The 20128-nt window shown below is 31.5% G+C and overlaps 1 protein-coding gene across 3 annotated transcripts; it reads left to right on the top strand.

Annotated features, from left to right (window-relative positions):
• The first annotated feature begins 1269 nt into the window (after positions 1–1269).
• On the top strand, positions 1270–20066 carry LOC132717389 (hormonally up-regulated neu tumor-associated kinase homolog). Of its 3 annotated transcripts, none has more exons than XM_060700846.1 (11): positions 1270–1726; positions 6459–6706; positions 9578–9870; positions 12354–12409; positions 13006–13159; positions 13879–14006; positions 14382–14474; positions 15046–15317; positions 15491–15674; positions 16183–16227; positions 18182–20066. In XM_060700846.1, the coding sequence occupies exons 2-11, from the start codon at positions 6515–6517 to the stop codon at positions 19087–19089; spliced, it is 2325 nt and encodes a 774-aa protein (XP_060556829.1). In that variant the 5' UTR covers positions 1270–1726; positions 6459–6514; the 3' UTR covers positions 19090–20066. The 3 variants fall into 3 exon arrangements, with proteins under 3 accessions (XP_060556829.1, XP_060556831.1, XP_060556830.1); XM_060700847.1 differs by lacking the exon at positions 1270–1726 and adding an exon at positions 3445–4160; XM_060700848.1 differs by lacking the exon at positions 16183–16227 and having other exon boundaries at positions 1273–1726.
• The last annotated feature ends 62 nt before the right edge of the window (positions 20067–20128 follow it).

Raw genomic sequence — 20128 nt, 5'->3', positions numbered from 1 at the left:
TGTACCATATGAATATAGAAGTGGCTGTCTTATACTTATTGAGTTTTGTACGATCGTTCAATTACTTGAAAGACTAAAAATATTGGGGTTTGTCATCGACCTTACCCAACCAACGATCGCTGTACATACTACTCGAGCCAGCCAATTTCATCTTGAATATTTACTTTTTGAAGCGTTTACATTTATTATGTTAAGAATATTGCAATCAGATAGCGGGATTTTTTTAAGTTTAGATTTGTACATTTCAAGATGACTCGGGTAATGCACTATGACTGAAAGGTGAGGCATTGGTACCATTAAATCAACAATGCAATATTATGTTCGAACCGATACTCACTGACCTGCATAATACTTAATAATTTGAGGTTTCAGCTTTATACCGTGTAACCTGGATTATCAATGCCTGTGGTATATAGTTTTTTGACTTAATTGGTTCATTTCTTTGTACTTTCCCTGTCTCGACAAAAGAATAGAATGTACGATTTTGGAAGGCTGACGTATATTCTATAAGTTATGAATGTGTACATATAATACGTCAAATTGCATCGACTTACAAATGGAATTCAGTTATATTGGGTTTACTGTGCAGATATTGCAATTGAGACAAACACAAAATAAAATGTCATACATAATCATTCTATTACTGTTTATTGTCTGTCGCTAAAACTGACATAAAACCTTATAAAATTTTAATGTCTGTGGTCAGTAAGATATTTAACATACTATCATAAGGTAGATATCCTACATTTATAGACCTGTTTTATTTATTTACACTGCTCAGATGATATAGCTTAATATTGACCTATGTCCAATGCTCAGATGATTTTTCTACCGTTTCTTATGTTCACATATGTTATCTTCAACTTCTAAAACGTTTTGATCATATACCCCTCACATACTTTTGGTTTTCACAATCATGCTCATACATATTATACTATTCACTGACTTTCTCATTTTATGTTTCTTCACATTCATTTATGTCTTAACGCTTGCTATATATGTTTAATAAGTGTCTCTTTCATATATATCTACCCATTTCTTATATAACATATATAAGTAACTGTCTTCATTTACAACAAAATTCGGAAAGAAAATTTTAATTTAAGATAAAGCGTATACGTAAACACGGAGTGTTATTTTCTGGCGACAGATTTATGAGTGTAAAATACCATAAATGAATAAATAAATAATATCAAAGCAATTGTTCGTGCCATAATGTAAACATAGACGAAACAGAAATTGTTTGATTTAGCCATCCTCGTGTTTGCATGTCTATTGACATTTATAAGGCAAAATCAGTTAATAATACAACATGGTTTATATTTATCTACATAATAGGAACGTATGATGTTAAAGTTTTCACCAGATAACACTTGGCCGTGCATTGAAGGCGTAATAATTTGCTAGGATATAAAAGTAATAAAGTTTAATGAAAACAGATGAAAAAGAATTTATTTTATTTATAGCTTACATATTGTCAGTCGTAAAAAGGTTTTAAGATTTCTAATGTAACTATTTTACATCCATGCATAGGACTTAATTAAAAACTTAATTTATCGGGATGACAGAATATTGCCTGTTCGTATAGGTAACTGTGACCACTTTGATATATAACAACTCGTAACAAAACTGTGATAAATTCAATAAGAGGCAACAATGCCAAACTAAATTCCTATATTTATACCAGTATGAAGGCATGTAGGATTTACAATACACTGGAGTAAAGGTTGGTTGATTTTTATTGTATTTTACTTTATTTGTAATAATAACATATTGAAAAATAAAAAGAAACTCAAAATAATTGTTTGAATATGTTCTCTATATTTGTGCATGGACATTTAATTAAGTAGTGGTGCATTGTACTGGTATATAACTATACATCTTTACATAGATGTAGATATGAACCAATTGAGAATATAGATAAGGCTTTCAGTTTCAAATTGAAGGTTATATGTTCAAATCTAATTTTTAATTCATTTGTTTTTAATTTTATCATATTTTGTGAAACTTTATCACGATGTTTTTTTGTGTGTGCGTTTCATGCTAATCACTCATTATACGTCTTTACCTATATTACGGAACATGGCATAAGTATTAAAGTAATGAAATTAGAAAAAAAAAGACACGAAAAACCTAAACCAAAAAAAAAACTAACCAGTCTCAGGCCAATATTGCCAAACAATAACGTTACTTATTACTATATGCATCCTATAGTATGTGTAAATCTGTTGATATTTTCAATACATGTAATACAAATACTTTGAATAAAAAAGCAATATTTTGTAATAAATCAATGAGGATATCAGAAAGGAAAATATGAATAGAAACTGTTATGTTCAAGCCATATTATATATATAAATTCTGTTCTGTTAAACTTCATATAAAACCATAACAATACACTGTGAATATCTCTGTTAATAACAATACCATTAAGATTTTATTAAGAGTTTATTTGAATGTTTTAGTTGTGTTTCGCGTTGACTGGTAAAGACTAAAGAGTCATGCAAATTTAATTTGTACATTTCTAAAACGTAGAATTAAAACAATAGATCGATATAGTAACGAGGCATATAACTGTTCTAGTAATGGATCATTCTATAATCTCTAGGCGTATCATATAACAAAGAATCCAGTGTCCGTGCATATGTTTAATTAATGAACGTGCGTATATAATTGGACTTTAACTCACAAGAGAGTCCACGCTATTCACATGTATAGATTTAGTATACAGATTTTCCAATACCTATATTACGAGTTTTTTTCCTATCGGAAGTTATCGTCACGCGTTTCTTACAATTCATAACAAATATAAACACGTTGATTTTACGTGTGACAATGAAGGAATATTATACGCGTGTTATTGATGAATTAAAAGAGAACTTTTGTGTATATTGTGATTGTCAGTATTACTAAAAGTGCAATTCTTCAACTGGAGTTTATCGCTCTCAGTATACATCCCGTGTAATTTTGAATTTCTAACTGCTTGGATTATATATGAAAACAACCGTTTATATATAACCATAAAGCCATATAAACTGTCAAAAATCTTTAAAACTTATAATATATATTTGAAGAAAATGCGACAACAACAATAATAATATATTAACTTTAAACAACACACGTGTAAATTACATTTTAACTACATTGTAAATATTAATATAAGCACATTTTGTCCGCGGTGAAAATGATTATTTCTCAAAAACGTGTTTCCTCAAACAAAAATGACTCATATAGTAGTGTCAACGTCTTGATTTACTATATTAAGTAAGAACAAGTCGTTTTTCTACATTTTATTTTACTTTTGTGCAATAACTTTTACCAATATCTGCCTCTATTGTGTTTATCAAAATTAAACCTGGAGATTTACATCTTTTTATGTCAAATTTGAATAATGAATTTCTGCGTCGCTATGTAAGTATAATTGTGTACTAAATGTCGATGGTTATTTAGATTTGGTGAAATAAAAGTGAAACTGATATGTATCTTTGAAATTCAATATATTTTTAACAAAACAACCAATAAGGCTCGTGCCTATCAACTATTGGTTTTATTTCTCGTACACTATAACCAGTGGTATGTAATGTTTTCTGTGATAATAAAGTGACGGATGGTGTTTAAGAAGCGAGTGAGATCTTAATTCAGATAATCTGACGCTTACAATATAGGGAAACATTGGACATAAAGTGCTGATAATTAACTTTCTGACTTGAATTAAGAAAATGAATAATGATTGTTAATTTTGAATGATATTAATAAATTATTTTTTCATTTCTATGCTTCAATTAGCCAACAGAACAGACATATTGAAAATTATAATAAATGTTACAAGTCTACTATATGTTTTATAATCGAAGTCATTATTTTTACATAATTATAAACTTAATTATTTTAGTAGAGCCTTTGTTAAAATGCAACGTATGATTCTGCACTGTTGAAAATAGTTTAAAACTTTTAAATAAAAAATAAAAGTTTTAGAGAAATAAATATCTTCACCATCTGAAAGCTGCGGTAATTAGTGAGTTATTGATTGCCCGTCGAACTTTATCAGATGTACTGTGATTTTTGATAACACCAGTCGAAAGAAGTTTAACTAAATCACCCTATAATAGTTTAACATTTCAATGGATTTATACATACATTTGATGCAAACAAAATGTTAGGTGAGTGCATTTTACATACTTATTCAAAACTTGATGTCAAAGATAAGTGAAAATGGCAGATATATTTTAGAAAAAAAGTCGATGTATGTCAGTTATATGACAATTATTTTAGCTGATTTAACAGATGATAAATTTGCTGTTTAAAAAAATATGAGTTATTTATTTTTTAAATTTGAGTCAGCTCTTACCGTGTACCTGAATAAATTGTGTAATGTTCTGGTCCTATAGTTAGTTTCTAATATTCTCGTGTCATTTTTTTGGCGTTTATTCTTAATAATATTTACAATTTTTATCACAATTATAACTATTTTTAGATGACTGCTTTTAATGTATGTATTTATATATTCACCGTAGAGAGACAACTAGTACATGCTGTTTAAACATTTGAATGTAAGTGACCTTTAAAGTGAATTGGTCTAAAATGAGAACATTTCTCATAAGTTTTTTTTTTCAAATATTGATAAAAACAATAGAAATGTATAATTTTAATATATGTTTTTTTTAATATGTAGTGATAGAGTTCTATATGATTAAGTATAGACATTTATTTAGAACATTTTGTCTACCATTTATATCTTACACTTACCAATAACATCCATATGTTCTATTCGTGATTTGTTATTACGTATATATGATTCTTAATACTATCAACATAATTATTTATTGTATTACAGAATTTCTATAACGGATTAATAAACGTTAAATAGTTCATGGTTATATTTAGTTGGAACTGCACGACCAAAATATTTCCGCTTATAATAATAATATCAAAACTTGTACCTGAAGCTAAATATAGAATGGGAAATAGGTATAAGTACATGTTGTACATGAACTAATTTCAAGTTCTATATTGAATCGTTCTCATACTGCTTATAATAAATAATATTATCTCTAAGCGAAAAAAGTATCAATGTCAATCTTTATAATGTCTCTTGTCATTATACCATAGGTATTTGATTTACAATCAAACCGCGTTATATAGACCACCTAAACGACACTGGGAACATGAACACTTTCTGGATCATATGTCATATGTGATTGACATTGACTGATATAGACTTGAAAGATAGATTTGAATGTATCTTATGCTCAAATTTGTTATTTAAAAATACTGCTAATTGCTACACAGTCTCTTTTTAAATGTAAAATAATCATCGTTTGAGTACGCACAGAGAAGACATGTTACGTTTTTGACTCTACAAACTATAGGTAAAGACAGTATTATTACAAAGTGTCGTTATAAAACTAGCAGTTTTTTTATGAAATGACCAAAATTAACTTTTCCAGTAATAGGGAACGCAGCTTCAAGGTGTGTAAACGAAATTATTGTATCAGTTATTGCAAGTCTGAATTAGTCAATGTGTATGATTTATTGCGAGCACAAACACCTGGTATTTCCGATCATGTATCATTTATTGCAAACTTACTTAACATAACTTACATCGTATTTTTGCGAGGAACGGAAGTAGACGCGGCTACCTACTCTGAGCTTCACAAACGTGGTTTTTGCATTCTCTTATTCAAATTAAATTTATTCCCTAAGAATTTCGTACCTAGATTTCAAAAAAAAAAATCTGCAACAAAAGTTTTTGCCCAAAGATAAGCATAGTATATCTTTAAAATTCGGCACACAAATTACTATAATTTAAGATATTCTAACGTGTTTCGAAAAAAAAACTTTCGATGACATACCTTGTTTTCATTAGATATATTTTTATAAACTGGTTTTGAGAATAGATTGTTTTCAAATTCAATAAGTTTTAAGTGTTAAAATTTTCTGTCTTTGTTTTATTTTAGACTCAAAACAAGTAACTGGACAAGCGATCTTGTTGACTCTGAATAATTAATATGTTATCTTACAAAAACTTGTTAGTTTTGTTTGTGATATACGGAAGTATGTGATGATCGAATTACATAGATACTCTATTATTCATGTTTACTAAATTTGTTTTTCTACGTAGAGGAATTTGTTCTATTCTAATGTACTTCGACATTTTGTGCCAAGTTTCTGCCAAGAATAAAAAAGTTGTACTTTGTCCCTGGAAAGACGCGTTACGTTACATTCATAATTATTAGTATTAGTAATCATTCATAAAAAAAGATAATTCTATTAATTTTTTCTCAGCTTTTCATTACGCATTTTACATTAGGAAGATAATCACATAAGTATACTATTCAAATGGATTTATCATACAATATTCCTCATTAATTTAAATATGAGACTTATAAATTTACGTCGTAGTTAACATATAGAATTAAATCTGCCTCGTATATGTATACAGCATTCCTCTATTCCAGGATCTATGGAGACTTAGCCGGAAGTGAGTCTGGACTCTATATTACAATTTTACAAAATGACCGTAATCTCAATGCTTCCGAATGATACGACGCCATTCTTGCCGCCAAAAGTAACTGATGTACCAAAAGATGTCCTGCGAAACTTCCCGCATTCTAAAAAGGTTGGAAATTACCTTCTTGGAAATACGCTTGGAGAAGGGTCATTTGCGAAAGTCAAAGAGGCTCTCCATATTCCTACAGGAGAACGGGTAAGGAATGGCTTATTGCTATTAGCTGTTTTGGCAGTTGAAAACATAATCAGAAATTTTATTAGACGATTTATGAAGCTAATTTTTAGACGCCGATTTATTTAATATCTCAGCCACTATCATGGTAGATCTGTTTAGTTTGTGATGTCTTTGACAAATTTAGTAACTCGTTCTATCGAATTATATTTTTAATTTGTCACGGACTGATTTTGGATTACTGCACCTACATTCATTTTAATCTATACATTCTAAAGCTGAACAGATTAGTACAACTTCTATTTCAATAGCATCACGATACGGTTCAAAATTTATATATGAATAAAACGTAGGCTTTTTGTTGAAAATTAAAACTACAAAATTGACACGTACTTTTTTTTCACAGCAAAGCTTTGTAGATTTCAGTGTATGTTTATGAGATCGATATCCCTATAGGCTTGAAATGGACGCATTAATTATGAAACAAAACATTAATTATGAAACAAAAACATTTCCTTAATTGTACAACTCGGGCAAGATAATATTTATACTTTGTTGTATAGTCTCAAACAAATCAATAGCTTGCTACAATACGTGCTATAAATGTTGTATATTTTCAACTAAAACTGGACATAAATATTTGGATATATTTTATATGACAGTAAAAATAAGAATGAACTGACAACTACATTTTACGTGGCGTAAACGGCATTTTATTAATTTCCTGATAGTTTTGTTATATTATACTTGAAGTGTGTTTGATCTATCAAAAAGTAAATACTTTGCTTACAATTCTAAAGAACACTGTTGACATTTTCTGAACAAAGACGATTTAATAACCTAACAAACATTTTATTTGCATTTTATGACACTCCAACTTTCTGTAAATAGAAAGGTCATTGCATCTCAAATATGGCTAATGTGATTCAAGTACCACGGACGCGACTGATCGGGTACCTTTAAATAGGTATAATGAATTTATAATAAAGATTGAAGAGTCGTTGAAAATGGTTTTAAATTGTAAATCACACAAACAGTGATAAGACCACGTGGTCAAGGAAGAACAAAATCTTTTTAAAAGAAAAGTAAAGAAGTAAACTTTAAACTTATGTTATTGAAATACATAAAGTTGATTAATGGGGATCAAGGGTAGTATGTATAAAACAATGCGTGTAAGAAACAGGAAGTAAAATTTTGTCATAAAAAATAATAACATTTCCAAAGTATGGCATTTAATATTTATGATAATTTCTCATTATAAACCCACCAAACTTAGTTAAGAGGGAGCTTAATAGTAGTCACTATGTCCCGTCCTGATAATTTTATACAACTAGTACAGATGTCAATTTGAAACTTGAAATATTAGGGTTATAACTCTTCATTGCTTTTTTTACAACGTCACACCCGTTTGTACTTTTTGTATTTTGAAATTGTTTTACTTGAATATCTTTGAAACAAATGAAAGTTTTAATGTGATTGGTATATATTTATTACGAGTCACAATAATGTTCAAATTCAATAATTCTTGATTACATTTTTCACAATTTGCCCCTATGTACTGAGAAAAGTGATTCAAGAATCCCTAGACAGGAAACTTAAATAATTATCTTGACTTGTAACTGGAGCAGTGTATTCATACCTATCATCTTGGTCATAAATTTGTATATTAAGACATCCAGTGGTGTTAAATTGACCTGAATGGCATCGTCTTAATGAGTTGAACATTTGAGCCAAGTTTGATTGAAAAAATGTCATGTACAACGGACACAAAAGTGATAAGCATTGTCTACATGTCATAATTACAATGAGACAGCAAAATATATTGTTTTAAAAAATAAAGCTTTCATTTTCAACTCGAAGAAAAAAGATATGTATTCCTTAAAAATGTAATTTTTCTATGTCATTATTTCTGTGTTCAAGAATCCAACATAGTATTCCAAGAATCCTAGATAAAATGAATGTATTTTGGATTAAATTGCTCAAATGTGTTATGGAGAGTTCTCGGACATACACGGCTCAGCAAGATCCATTTAATGTCCTGAAATTCTCCGTCACAATAGTTCCTATGACTTTTGTATATAAAACTATTGAAAGTTATTTTCAATTATGTATCAACACAACACGTAACATCTTCCTTTTAAGAACATTACAGACTTAGAAAAGAATATATATTTTATTCAGTTACAAAAATGAACCATTAATTCAAGATCGTAATCAGGGGTGAAATAGGTCGAATTAAAATAGGCTCCTTATCAAAAGGGTCCTAATTCAGCCTATAGTAAACTAATTATCAATTGATTTGTAAATTAAGTCTCTAATTTCGCACTCAATGAGGATTTACCCTTAATTTTCCTGTCAGATCAGAATGTAAATTGAGTATACAGATGCCCCGATACCATCAATTATACACCATATTTAGATCCTGTATTTAGCATAATGAACACAAATATACGCCTTATTAAATCAGACCCGGTCATAAGTACCATGTTAAATCTCGCGTTGTTTCATTCAGCACGTGCGACTTTTACGTTAACTAGTTACCTAGTTTAATTTATATCATGGTCAGCAGTATCAATGATTTTTAATCAATGTTCTGGAAAATTAAAATGTCTGTGAAACATACATCAATCTACAGACAAACTTGGCAATAAGTTACATCTTTCCTATTAGAGAACATCATATTATCCGCTTTAATAACTTTAGCTTTAATGAATAATGTCGTCTGGTAGCTTGGCAAAATGATTACATACGTATAGCAATTCTTCTCACGTCTTTAAACTAATCACTTCTCAAAGCATGCATCTTTTAATTATGTAGCGATTCTCCATGTAATCTCTCGATCCATAAGCATGCACTAAATTACTTTGTCATCTAAACACTACTTGTGTTTTTCAGGTTGCAGTCAAAATTATAGACAAGAAGAAAAGTCGGGAAGATTCATATGTTCGTAAAAATTTACGAAGAGAAGGAAAAATATTGCAGATGATACGTCATTCAAATATTCTACACTTGCTAGAGATTATGGAGACACAAAATAGTTATTATTTAGTTACTGAACTATGTCGGGGCGGTGATTTGATGGACTATATTTCACAGAAGAGAAAACTGCCGGAAAATGAAGTAAAGAAATACATCCGCCAAATAGTTTCTGCTGTGGACTATTTGCATAGATTGGGAATATTACATAGGTTGGTTCACACTGAAAGTCTATATGTCTTACAAATACTTAGCAAAATATAATCTCTGACTCGACGTATTACTTATTCAGAAAAGAGTTTATATCTGTATATAAAGTTGCTCCTTGATTAATTGCATATTTGACAACAAGTATTGCGTTCATATTATGCTTGTGTTATAGGTTTTAATCAGTTTTTCTAAAAACTTATTGTGCCCCCACTATAGGGGAGGGGCATTTAGATTTACCCTTGTCCGTACGTCCATCCGTCCGTCCTTCCGTCCATCCGTCCGTTCGTTCCCTTTTTGTGTCGCACGTAGCTCAAAAAGTAATTGACCTAGAGTCATGAAACCTTACTGTTGCTCAGCATGTGTAGTTGTGCACCTGGGTATTTTCGTGTGGATATATTTAGTATTTTTAGAGTTATTGCCCTTGAATTATTAAAAATTTCCAATTTTCAACTTGTGTCGCACATAACTAAAAAGTATTTGACCTAGTCATGAAACCTTACAAGAATGTTGCTCAGCATGTGTAGTTGTGCACCTGAGTATTTTCGTATGGATAGTTTTAGTATTTTTAAAGTAATTGCCTTTGACTTTGTAAAAATTTCCAATTTTCAACTTGTGTCGCATGTAACTAAAAAGTATTTGACCTAGAGTCATGAAACCTTACAAGAATGTTGCTCAGAATGTGAAGTTGTGCACCTGGGTATTTTCGTGTGGATATATTTAGTATTTTTAGAGCTATTGCCCTTGAATAAGTAAAATTTTCCAATTTTCAACTTGTGTGGCACGTTACTAAAAAAGTATTTAACCTAGAGTCATGAAACCTTACAAGAATGTTGCTCAGCATGTGTAGTTGTGCACCTGGGTATTTTCGTGTGGATATTTTTAGTATTTTTAGAGTTATTGCCCTTGACTTAGTGAAAGTTTACAAGAATGTTGGTCAGCATGTGTACTTATGCACCTTGGGGTTTTCTTGATAAAAGATTTTTAGTTTTCAACTTGGGTCCATGTAGCCAAAAAAAAATTTGATCTAGAGACATAAGATTGACAAATCGGTGGAGTGTGGGGGCACCTGTGTCCTATGGATACATTTCTTGTTTCTTAAAAATTGAAGAATTGATCTATTTATCTATTTATTTTTTGTGATTGCTTTTCGTCCGTTAAATGACATCTCCTCATAAACCACTAAGCCAATTTCATCCAAACTTCACAGGAATGTTCCTTTGGTGGTCACCTTTAAAAATTGTTCAAAGAATTTGATTCCATGCAGAACTCTGGTTGCCATGGCAACCAAAAGAAAAAACTTTAAATATCTTCTTCTAAAAACCCAAAGAGCTAGATATTTGGCATGAAACATCTTCTAGTGAGTGTCTACCAAGTTTGTTCAAATAAAAGCCCTGGGGTCAAAATTGGCCCCGCCCCAGGGGGTCATTGATTTTCCCTATATGCATATAGTAAAAACTTAAAAATCTTCTTTTAAAGAACCCAAAGAGCTAGGGCTAAGATATTTAGCATAAAACATCTTCTAATGGGTGTCTACCAAGTTTGTTCAAATAAAAGCCCTGGGGTCAAAATTGGCCCCGCCCCAGGGGGTCATTGATTTTCCCTATATGCATATAGTAAAAACTTAAAAAATCTTCTTTTAAAGAACCAAAAGAGCTAGAGCTAAGATATTTAGCATGAAACATGTTCTAATGGATGTCTACCAAGTTTGTTCAAATAAAAGCCCTGGGGACAAAATTGGCCTCGCCCCGGGTTCTTTGATTTTCCTTTTATGTGTATAGAAAAAATTAAAAAATCTTCTTTGAAAAAAACCAAATAGCTAGAGTTTAGATACTAAGCATGAAACATCTTCTAGTGAGTGTCTACCAAGTTTAAAAAAACAAAAAAGCCCTTGGGTTAAAAGTGACCTCGCCCCGGGGGTCATTCATTTTCCCTATATGTGTATGACAAAAACTTAAAAAAATCTTCTTTGAAAAAACTCAAATAGCTAGAGTTTAGATATTAAGCACGAAGCATCTTCTAGTGAGTGTCTGCAAAGTTTGTTCAAATAAAAGCCCTGGGGTCAAAATTGGCCCCGCCCAGGGGACATTGATTTTCCTTATATGTGTATAGCAAAAACTTAAAAATCTTCTTTGAAAAACCCGAATAGCTAGAGTTAAGATATAAAGCATGAAACATTTCCTAGTAAGTGTTTACAAAGATTGTTCAAATAAAAGCCCTGGGGTCAAAACTGGCCCTGCCCCAAGTGTGTCATTGTCTCTAACTATATGTGTAAAGAAAAAAACTTGACCAGCCAGACCTGCTAATGGGTGTCTACCAAATTGGTTCAAATAAAAGCCCTGGGTTTAAACTGGCCTCGCTCCGGAGGGCCTATATACAGGTGAGGGACTTCAGGGCCATCATGGCCCTCTTGTTTAACTTTTGTTGGGAGTGGTTTGCTTTTGACTCCAAAAATGATCAATATAACTTGTGTCATTGTTTTCTTCAGAGATTTAAAAATAGAGAATTTACTTTTGGATGAGTTTAAAGATATGAAAATAATTGGTGAGTATAAATGCTCAAATTTTCATCTCCAAAAATAATAGATGTTCGTAAAGACTACCTGCAACACAAATAAACAGATAGATCCTCTATATTTGGGTAGCAAAGCTTATGTACAATTGCCATACTAAATTATACATAATGAAACATAAATGTCTATACATATTACATTTAATGGTTAAATTCGCCAACTTTAAAATCACTTGTACCTCACTGCTGTGGGTTCGAATCCCGTCAGGGATAAATAATTCTTTCATGTGAAGAAGCTATCCAGCTAGCTTACGCGCGGTCCATGGTTTTACTTACCTTATCTTCTCTTGTCTGAGGGAGACTCGAGATCTTCCTCCACCAGTACAGCGGGAAGGCTGGCATATTACCTTGATAGTGTTACCAAACCGATCAATCATTGCACAACTATGACGGTGGTTTGATATCAGTCACTATTACAATTTTCATATAAACCAAAAATGCTTGTTATAACACTGAATCAGAAATGCCGTAATCTTATATATACTATATTTCCATCTGTCATACAAATTATATAGTTCAGAATCATCAAAAATGTGTCGGTCATTCACAAATTATATAACATATTATAGATTTTGGACTAAGTAATAGTGTAAAGGTAGTGGAGACTAAAGACGGGCCTAGAGTTCAGGAGTACTGTGTCACACAATGTGGGAGCCCTGCGTATGCGGCACCGGAACTCCTTGGTCGTAAAAAGTACGGACCTCAAGTTGACATATGGAGCATGTAAGTATAGTCTAACTTGATGTAATCTATTATATTTGTTTATTAATTAATCTTATGACATGGCTTGATATAAATTGTTATAATTTTACAAAATGTCATGTTAATATAATTTTTTCTATCAAACTAATAAGTTTTCAATCACTGTAATTAACTACTGTATATCAAACACCTTCATTCTTGCTATCAACCTTTAATTAATTAAAAATATGATTTGCCATTTCATACCAGTATTGATCATTATTGTTTCTTGTTCGTACATGCAACTATCACTTTATCAATTTCCAATCATTTTATTCCTAATGTTCAATATTTTGTAATAAACAATATTCACCATTAATTCAGATGTTTTCAAATACTAAAGCTTTGCACTTAATGTGCTAAATATTGTTCTTTTGCTTGAGTATAAAAAGCTTTTCTAGCTTTTCATAAATAAATAAAAATTATTTACGTGAAACCGCTAACAAAGGCATTCAAATAAAGGATGCCAATGAATATTTGATTCTCGTTCCTTTTGTTACAGAAACATTAAACAATTTATGTGTCTACTTGAATGGAAAAATACCTTTTATAGTAACTGTTGTACAAAAGTATTCAATAATAAACAAGCATTTGGTAAATTTATATATGTTGGGAGCGATTTTCTCGAATGAAATATTAACTCGTGGCATTCAAATGCCTGTAAACATTTGCTAAATTTAAATGAATATATTCAACTTCAGTGGTGTAAACATGTACGCCATGTTGACGGGGAATCTGCCGTTTACTGTAGAGCCTTTTAACATTAAAGCTTTACACAACAAAATGATATCTGGCCAAATGAACCCGCTTCCAGATGGTGTGTCAAAAGGTAAGCTTTTAGTTCATATTAGTATCCAATAATTGCAAAATTAATTAGGTTAATTACTCGCAGAGTTCAAAGACAGAATAATCGACTAAGTATTTATAATCCATTTCGGTTATTGGGCAATGTTCACGGACAAAATGTTCACGATAGACATAATTGAAAATTATGATCGACCCAATTTGTATCTGATGAGAGAAACCAATTGGGAGTTCTGACTATGGTCAGTTTACTTGATATAGTCCGACACATAATTGATGTGTCCTGTATCCGTACAGCAGCACCTAACAACCCATTACCTCTTCATAAATTAACTAGTAAGTCATATATATATATATAATAGAATGATTTTGAGAAAAACGAAATGTTTTACTGTTATAGACTGTCGAGACATTATCAAGAAATTACTAAATCCCGATCCAGACAGAAGAATAACCATGGATGAAATTTTGAAACATCCCTGGGTCGCTGAAGGTAAAATGCATTTAACTTTTAGGCGAATACATAAATTCAATTGCACGAAAGTAGCAATTGTAATTTCTTTTTTAAATAATATCTGTGGAAAAGACAGTATTTCAGAGAAAATTCAAACTTTTAGTATCAAGCATTGCCATAAACAGTTTTTTTAGTATTAAAAGTGATATTCTTTTAAGTTACTAGTAGAAATTACATTTCGTGTGATTGCCCCTTTCAATAAAATCCAAGGTTAGGAAAACAGTGGTAGAGCTGATTGAATTAATCTAATATTCATTATTATCTCATGAAACGACCAAGTAGAGCTTTTAACAGGGCGAAATCCTTTTTGCATTTTCTTACAGACCTATAAATAATAGATGAAATGTGCTCCTCGTTAAATGAAAGTCGCCAAGAATAGATATTTATAGCCATTTTGATAAAAACAGTTCGCATTGTGTTTCTCATGAATATTTGGTAAAGAATGATCAGTGAAAAATCTGATTACCATCTCTAGAAACAAGCAGAATAACATGACGATACGTACATTGTTTTTCCTTCTCCCCATCAAGGTTTGTTTTCTATTTGATAGGTCCCAGTATACCATTACCAAGAGCAACATGTCCAAATAAAATGAGGACCGATTCCCTGGACAACAGTATTTTGAAACATATGAGTGAAAATCAGGGTTTTCGGATGGGTGAGATTATACGATATGTGACCGGAAATGTGCCGAGTAGCGCCACTGCTATGTATTACCTAATAAACCGGAAGTTAACAAAGCATCTAGGAAACCTGAGGGCTTCCGGCAAAATACCAGCGGATCATCGAATATTACATAGAACACAGTTATTAAGTGATCCTGTACGTAATTTTTTCAGCATTAATACCTATATCTTATAGACTTTTCACATATAAAATTAAAAATGATGGTCTTTTTGAACAGTATGATAATGACATATCGGATTTGTTTTGCCGACTTCCATAGATAAAAAAGTTTCTTATGCTTAAAAACATTCATTTTTATGTTTTATTAGGTAAGAGGAAATCAAAAGTCGTACACGACCCAGCAGATTTCGCGTCACTTGGCAAATCACACTTCCAATTCTGTGAAGAATTCTGTACACATACAACAACGAGCACGAGAAACTAACGGCAACGCTGTCGATGTTAATGATAATAATGACGATAATTCAAAAGATGCTGATGATGAAAAATCAGGTAACATTTACATAAAAGGCTATAAAAAACATCAGAGCATTTCTAGTTGAGAGTGTTGTATCACAGAACGGCGGTAAAATCGTCTGAACTCAGTCTATGTAGTTTATAATTCTGTTGAAATGTTTTACGACATGTTAACATGCAGAGATGTTTACTATTGCCAACACACCGAGAAAAACAACTTCAATGTAAAATCTATTAACACAACAAAAATTGTAAAAAATCAGGAGCATTACAGACCTTAAACAAAGTTTCTTCGGTATTTATTGCAAGTCAGTAATTATACCATTATATATAACTTGTGCTGAAAAAACATCACAGTGTAAATTAATAACATTATCAAGTTTGGGTTGTCGTGTGTGTGTTTTTGTTGTTATTGTTTTTTTTTTTAATGAAAAATAATCGTCAATGTAAGGAATTTTATACAATGTACGGCAATTGGCAATTTCATGTCATAAATGATTCTTTATTTTCTATCAATGTATTCAAAAATTGTTTTGCTGTTCAGGTTATTTGAAATCGTGGAGGAAGAGAAGAAAAATTCTTGTTAAAAGTAAAAAAAAAATGTTTTTTCCTTATTTAGAATATACCAGTAGATGTCCCTAATGTAGAAACAATGCATATTCCCTCTGTATAGTTCCCCTAGAATAGACCTCTTAGAATATATCTCTTTATGTAAATAAACATTCAAATCTTAAATTATACTCAATACTGATGACAAAGGTTATTACGCTCAGTTAGCATTTTGATACGACAAGTAACGATGTGTGTCGTCATAGCGCGGGTTGTTGGTGTTCGAAACTCATGATTTACAGATTTTTACAACTCGAAATAAAAAATACCTTTCCCTTTTAGATCTATGACTTGTCTTTATATTTTCTGTTGAAAATCAGTTATTTCTTTTGTACATTAAAACACTTTTATATTTTCGATGACCACTTGCATGCCATGATCTTAGTCAAGGCTAGTTACTTTGCATGATGTAGAAGTTATTTGATGTTGTTGTTTGAGTGTTAGAAAAATGTTTCTGTGGTTGAAATAAAATGCAATAATTTTGTGACTCAAATAATAATATACAAAATGGATATAAATGGACACCGCTAGATTGAATCAATAATAAAATGCATGTATCTCTGCTATTCATGATAATATTTTGTCTCTTCTTAGACAGTGTGCACAATATAAGAATTGCCTTTGTACTTTATGATAAATGCATTCCTCTTGATCTCAGATTATGTTGTCAAAATGAATATTAAATTGATAATAATGACTCTTTTGTTTTACTGACAGACCTTGATCTAGGTCCCTCTAAATCTGACAGCTAGATAGCTCCCTCACAAATCCTTCAGCGCGATTCGTTCAAAGCGGTAGCAGTTTAATATAAATAACTTTAACAAATAGGACATACAGGTCACCAATACTGGTTAGATGGTGTCGCAGTTTACCCCATAACAAAAGTACAAATAAACAACATATTTTTTTTCAAGATTTTAACATATTTGTATAAAGTCACTCATAAAGTCAAACTGTCTTAGATCTCCAGAATAGATATTTCACTGATTTTGTTCTGTGGCCCAAGATAAAACATGTCTCTTTCTAGTCGTAGAATAAAATCTCTGTATCTATAAACTCGTTTAAATGTTTCAGATGTGTTAAACATGTGCTATAGTCACGTAGCTCATCATTGAACTAATAACTATGATATATTAAATGTCACGTGTACCTGACAGTGCTCGTATGATTCCGATCACGTTATAGTTGTGCTTTCTATCTAACTTAATAATTGTTTTTGTTTTATCTCTTTACTTTTTCTCATTTATTTAGTTACAAAATTATGCCTCAGAAAGCCGTATCTTTTCAATAATTCTTAAGAAATTTCAATAATAATTTAAGTATGGATTAAGTGTATGTTAAATGTTAAACAACTGAAGACGTAACGTTGAAGATGCAGTAATGTGTCGTAAAGGTTAAGCAAAATGTATACAAAGTAGTATTACGACTTCCATTCAGTATAATCATAGTAATTGCCAACAGACCAAAAGCAGCCAAAGAAAGTTCGTGTTTATGAAAAATGAGTAATCTATGAGAGTTGTAACAAGATACAAAAAATAAAAACTTTTAGAGAAATAAAAATGATAGCATTTCTGAGGTATATTGGGCCTTTTAAATTATTGCATTTGTATTGTCAAAGAATTTTAACGTTTTAATGTTAACATGTAGATTATTTACGATAGAAAAAAATAAAATAATGGTTACTTTCTGATGTAACTGACAGCTCAATTCCTTCAAAGGAAATGAAAGAAAAAGATGATTACAACCGGAAAATATATCGGAAAGATAGTCATTTTAATTAACCACTTTCAAAACGTACGTGATATTTCGCATCACATATTCCTTAACGTTTACCAAACAGTAAATCACAATAGTTTCATACCAAGGACATTTATAAACGACAGCTTCTTTTATTACTTTTTTTTTAAATTTAATAATGTTTGATTTTTTTTCAGAACAAGATGGACAATTTACTGATATCTCACATTCTAAGGGCACAAACGGATACGTGAGGATTCAAAGGGCGAATTCTCCCGTAAAAGCTAAAAAGGAACTAACAAGTGATACGCCACAACCGACACATCTCCCCCGTGTTGCGAACAAGTATGTGCTTGGTAACCGTAAAGTTATGTCGCCAAATGTGCTCCCGAACACACAAGATGTAAAGCCTGATCAAAATGTTACAAAGCCGAAGACTGAGCAAAAACAAGATGAGAACACCTCTAAACATAACGGGAAATTATCGGCTTCAGAAACAACGGACATCGATGAAGAGGAATTCCGGCCTCGAGCCTCAACATTTCCCGGTAAAGTTCAAAGACCAGTGACTACAATTCAAAAACTAATGACCGAACGGGGTGGTATTGATCAAAGTGATAGATCAGAGGGACCCGTGAAAACACGTGTTTACAGAACAAAAACCGACCCTTCCAGTAACTCTAAGAAAGAAATCATGGATAATAGGTTAAGTTCACCCGTATGTCGACGAGAAAGTCCTTTTCAGAAAGAAGGATTTCGATCACCAACACCTAGACATACGGGAAACCCTCCAATTTTGCTCCAATATAGAAAAAATCCTGCTGCCCAAAGGCGGGAAACTTCAAAAGACTCCATTCAAGAAGAAGATATCAGTATTTCGTCTGGAAAACATATATTATCTCGTCCATCTAGAACAAACAAGTTTTATAGAATATCAACCGGAAATCATACAGCACGTGATGACACGGTTGTAAATGAACAAGTTACAGAAATATCGTCTGCTCAACCTAATAGTGCAAGAAACGCTACTGTTAACTTCCGGTCTGCGACCCCCGTTTTGCCGTCATTATCTGTCAATACAGAAAATGGTAAACGTAATCAATAATTATAGGATGTTAACGCCTTAAGTTCTAAATATTGCTTTAAAACATCGCGTGTTATGTTTGCGTTAACAACACTGGAAAAAATCACCGGGGATGAAACGAATAATGTCATGTTTTCTCGTACAACAAAAAATATTGAACAAGTTTCTGTTGTGACTTGATTTCATAAAAAATTAATTCAAAGTGTGGAGACTTTTATATCAAGTTATCTCGCAGTTAACGTTCTTGCATAAAGAAAAGAAAAATTATATGCGGACACAGTATTATATTTGAAAAAAAAAACATTGCAAATATCTTTTAGTATAAAGATTCCCTTCATTACCTCACAAGGTTTGTCCCAAAAGTTCGTATCATAGTTCTATACAACAAAAACAGATCATCATAGCTTTTTCAAATCTATGCCTTTGTAAATTCAATATATTACCACTTTACTTGCAAGATTTTATTCATACAGGTTTGCAAATAAAAAATATTTGAAACTTTGAAGTACGCTCGTATATAGGTAGCGGCGCAAGACAGTCATATCGACGTCAGCGTGATTTCATGAAATTCTTACCCGACAAGCAGGCTGTAATATCATTGAATTCCTCCCTTGCTATTTGACAAGCATGGACACCAAACGTAACGAATCCGTCCGGATTCCTAGAATGCCAATTTTCTGTATGCAGAACTATTACTGATTCATAATCTGTCCGGTATGCAACACATTTTCGCTGTGTTGGTCTTCCCGCTTGGAAAAATCCTGCAAAACTCATTTACACTTTTCATATAACTCCCATGACATCATTCCATTTGCTTTATTAACATTTTGACTGTTTCACTTGATGGGATTTAAAGATACACGCATAACTTACGGTCGGTGGCAAAATTATTCTAGGAGCTTGTATTTTATTCATTGTACATTGAAAATAAGAACACGTTTTGTCAACGAAAATCGTCAAATTTTGATCGTCGACGGCTGGCTAAATTTCATTTTTTTTAAATTGAAATTAAAAACAAACAAAAAATGAGGTATTTTCAGTAAAAAATTGTCGTGAAGCT

Source organism: Ruditapes philippinarum, unplaced genomic scaffold (genome assembly GCF_026571515.1).
Source record: "Ruditapes philippinarum isolate M1 unplaced genomic scaffold, ASM2657151v2 ctg1415_1_1_1_1, whole genome shotgun sequence".
NCBI lineage: Eukaryota > Metazoa > Mollusca > Bivalvia > Venerida > Veneridae > Ruditapes > Ruditapes philippinarum.
This window is presented reverse-complemented; position numbering and strand designations above follow the sequence as displayed.

Excerpts from the sequence above, each read along its gene's own strand:
- LOC132717389 (XM_060700846.1), top strand. The coding sequence starts at position 6,515 with ATGACCGTAATCTCAATGCTTCCGAATGATACGACGCCATTCTTGCCG. Across the intron at positions 14,007-14,381 it reads TCCAGATGGTGTGTCAAAAG|ACTGTCGAGACATTATCAAG; the intron begins GTAAGCTTTTAG and ends TTACTGTTATAG. Across the intron at positions 15,675-16,182 it reads TGCTGATGATGAAAAATCAG|GTTATTTGAAATCGTGGAGG; the intron begins GTAACATTTACA and ends TTTGCTGTTCAG.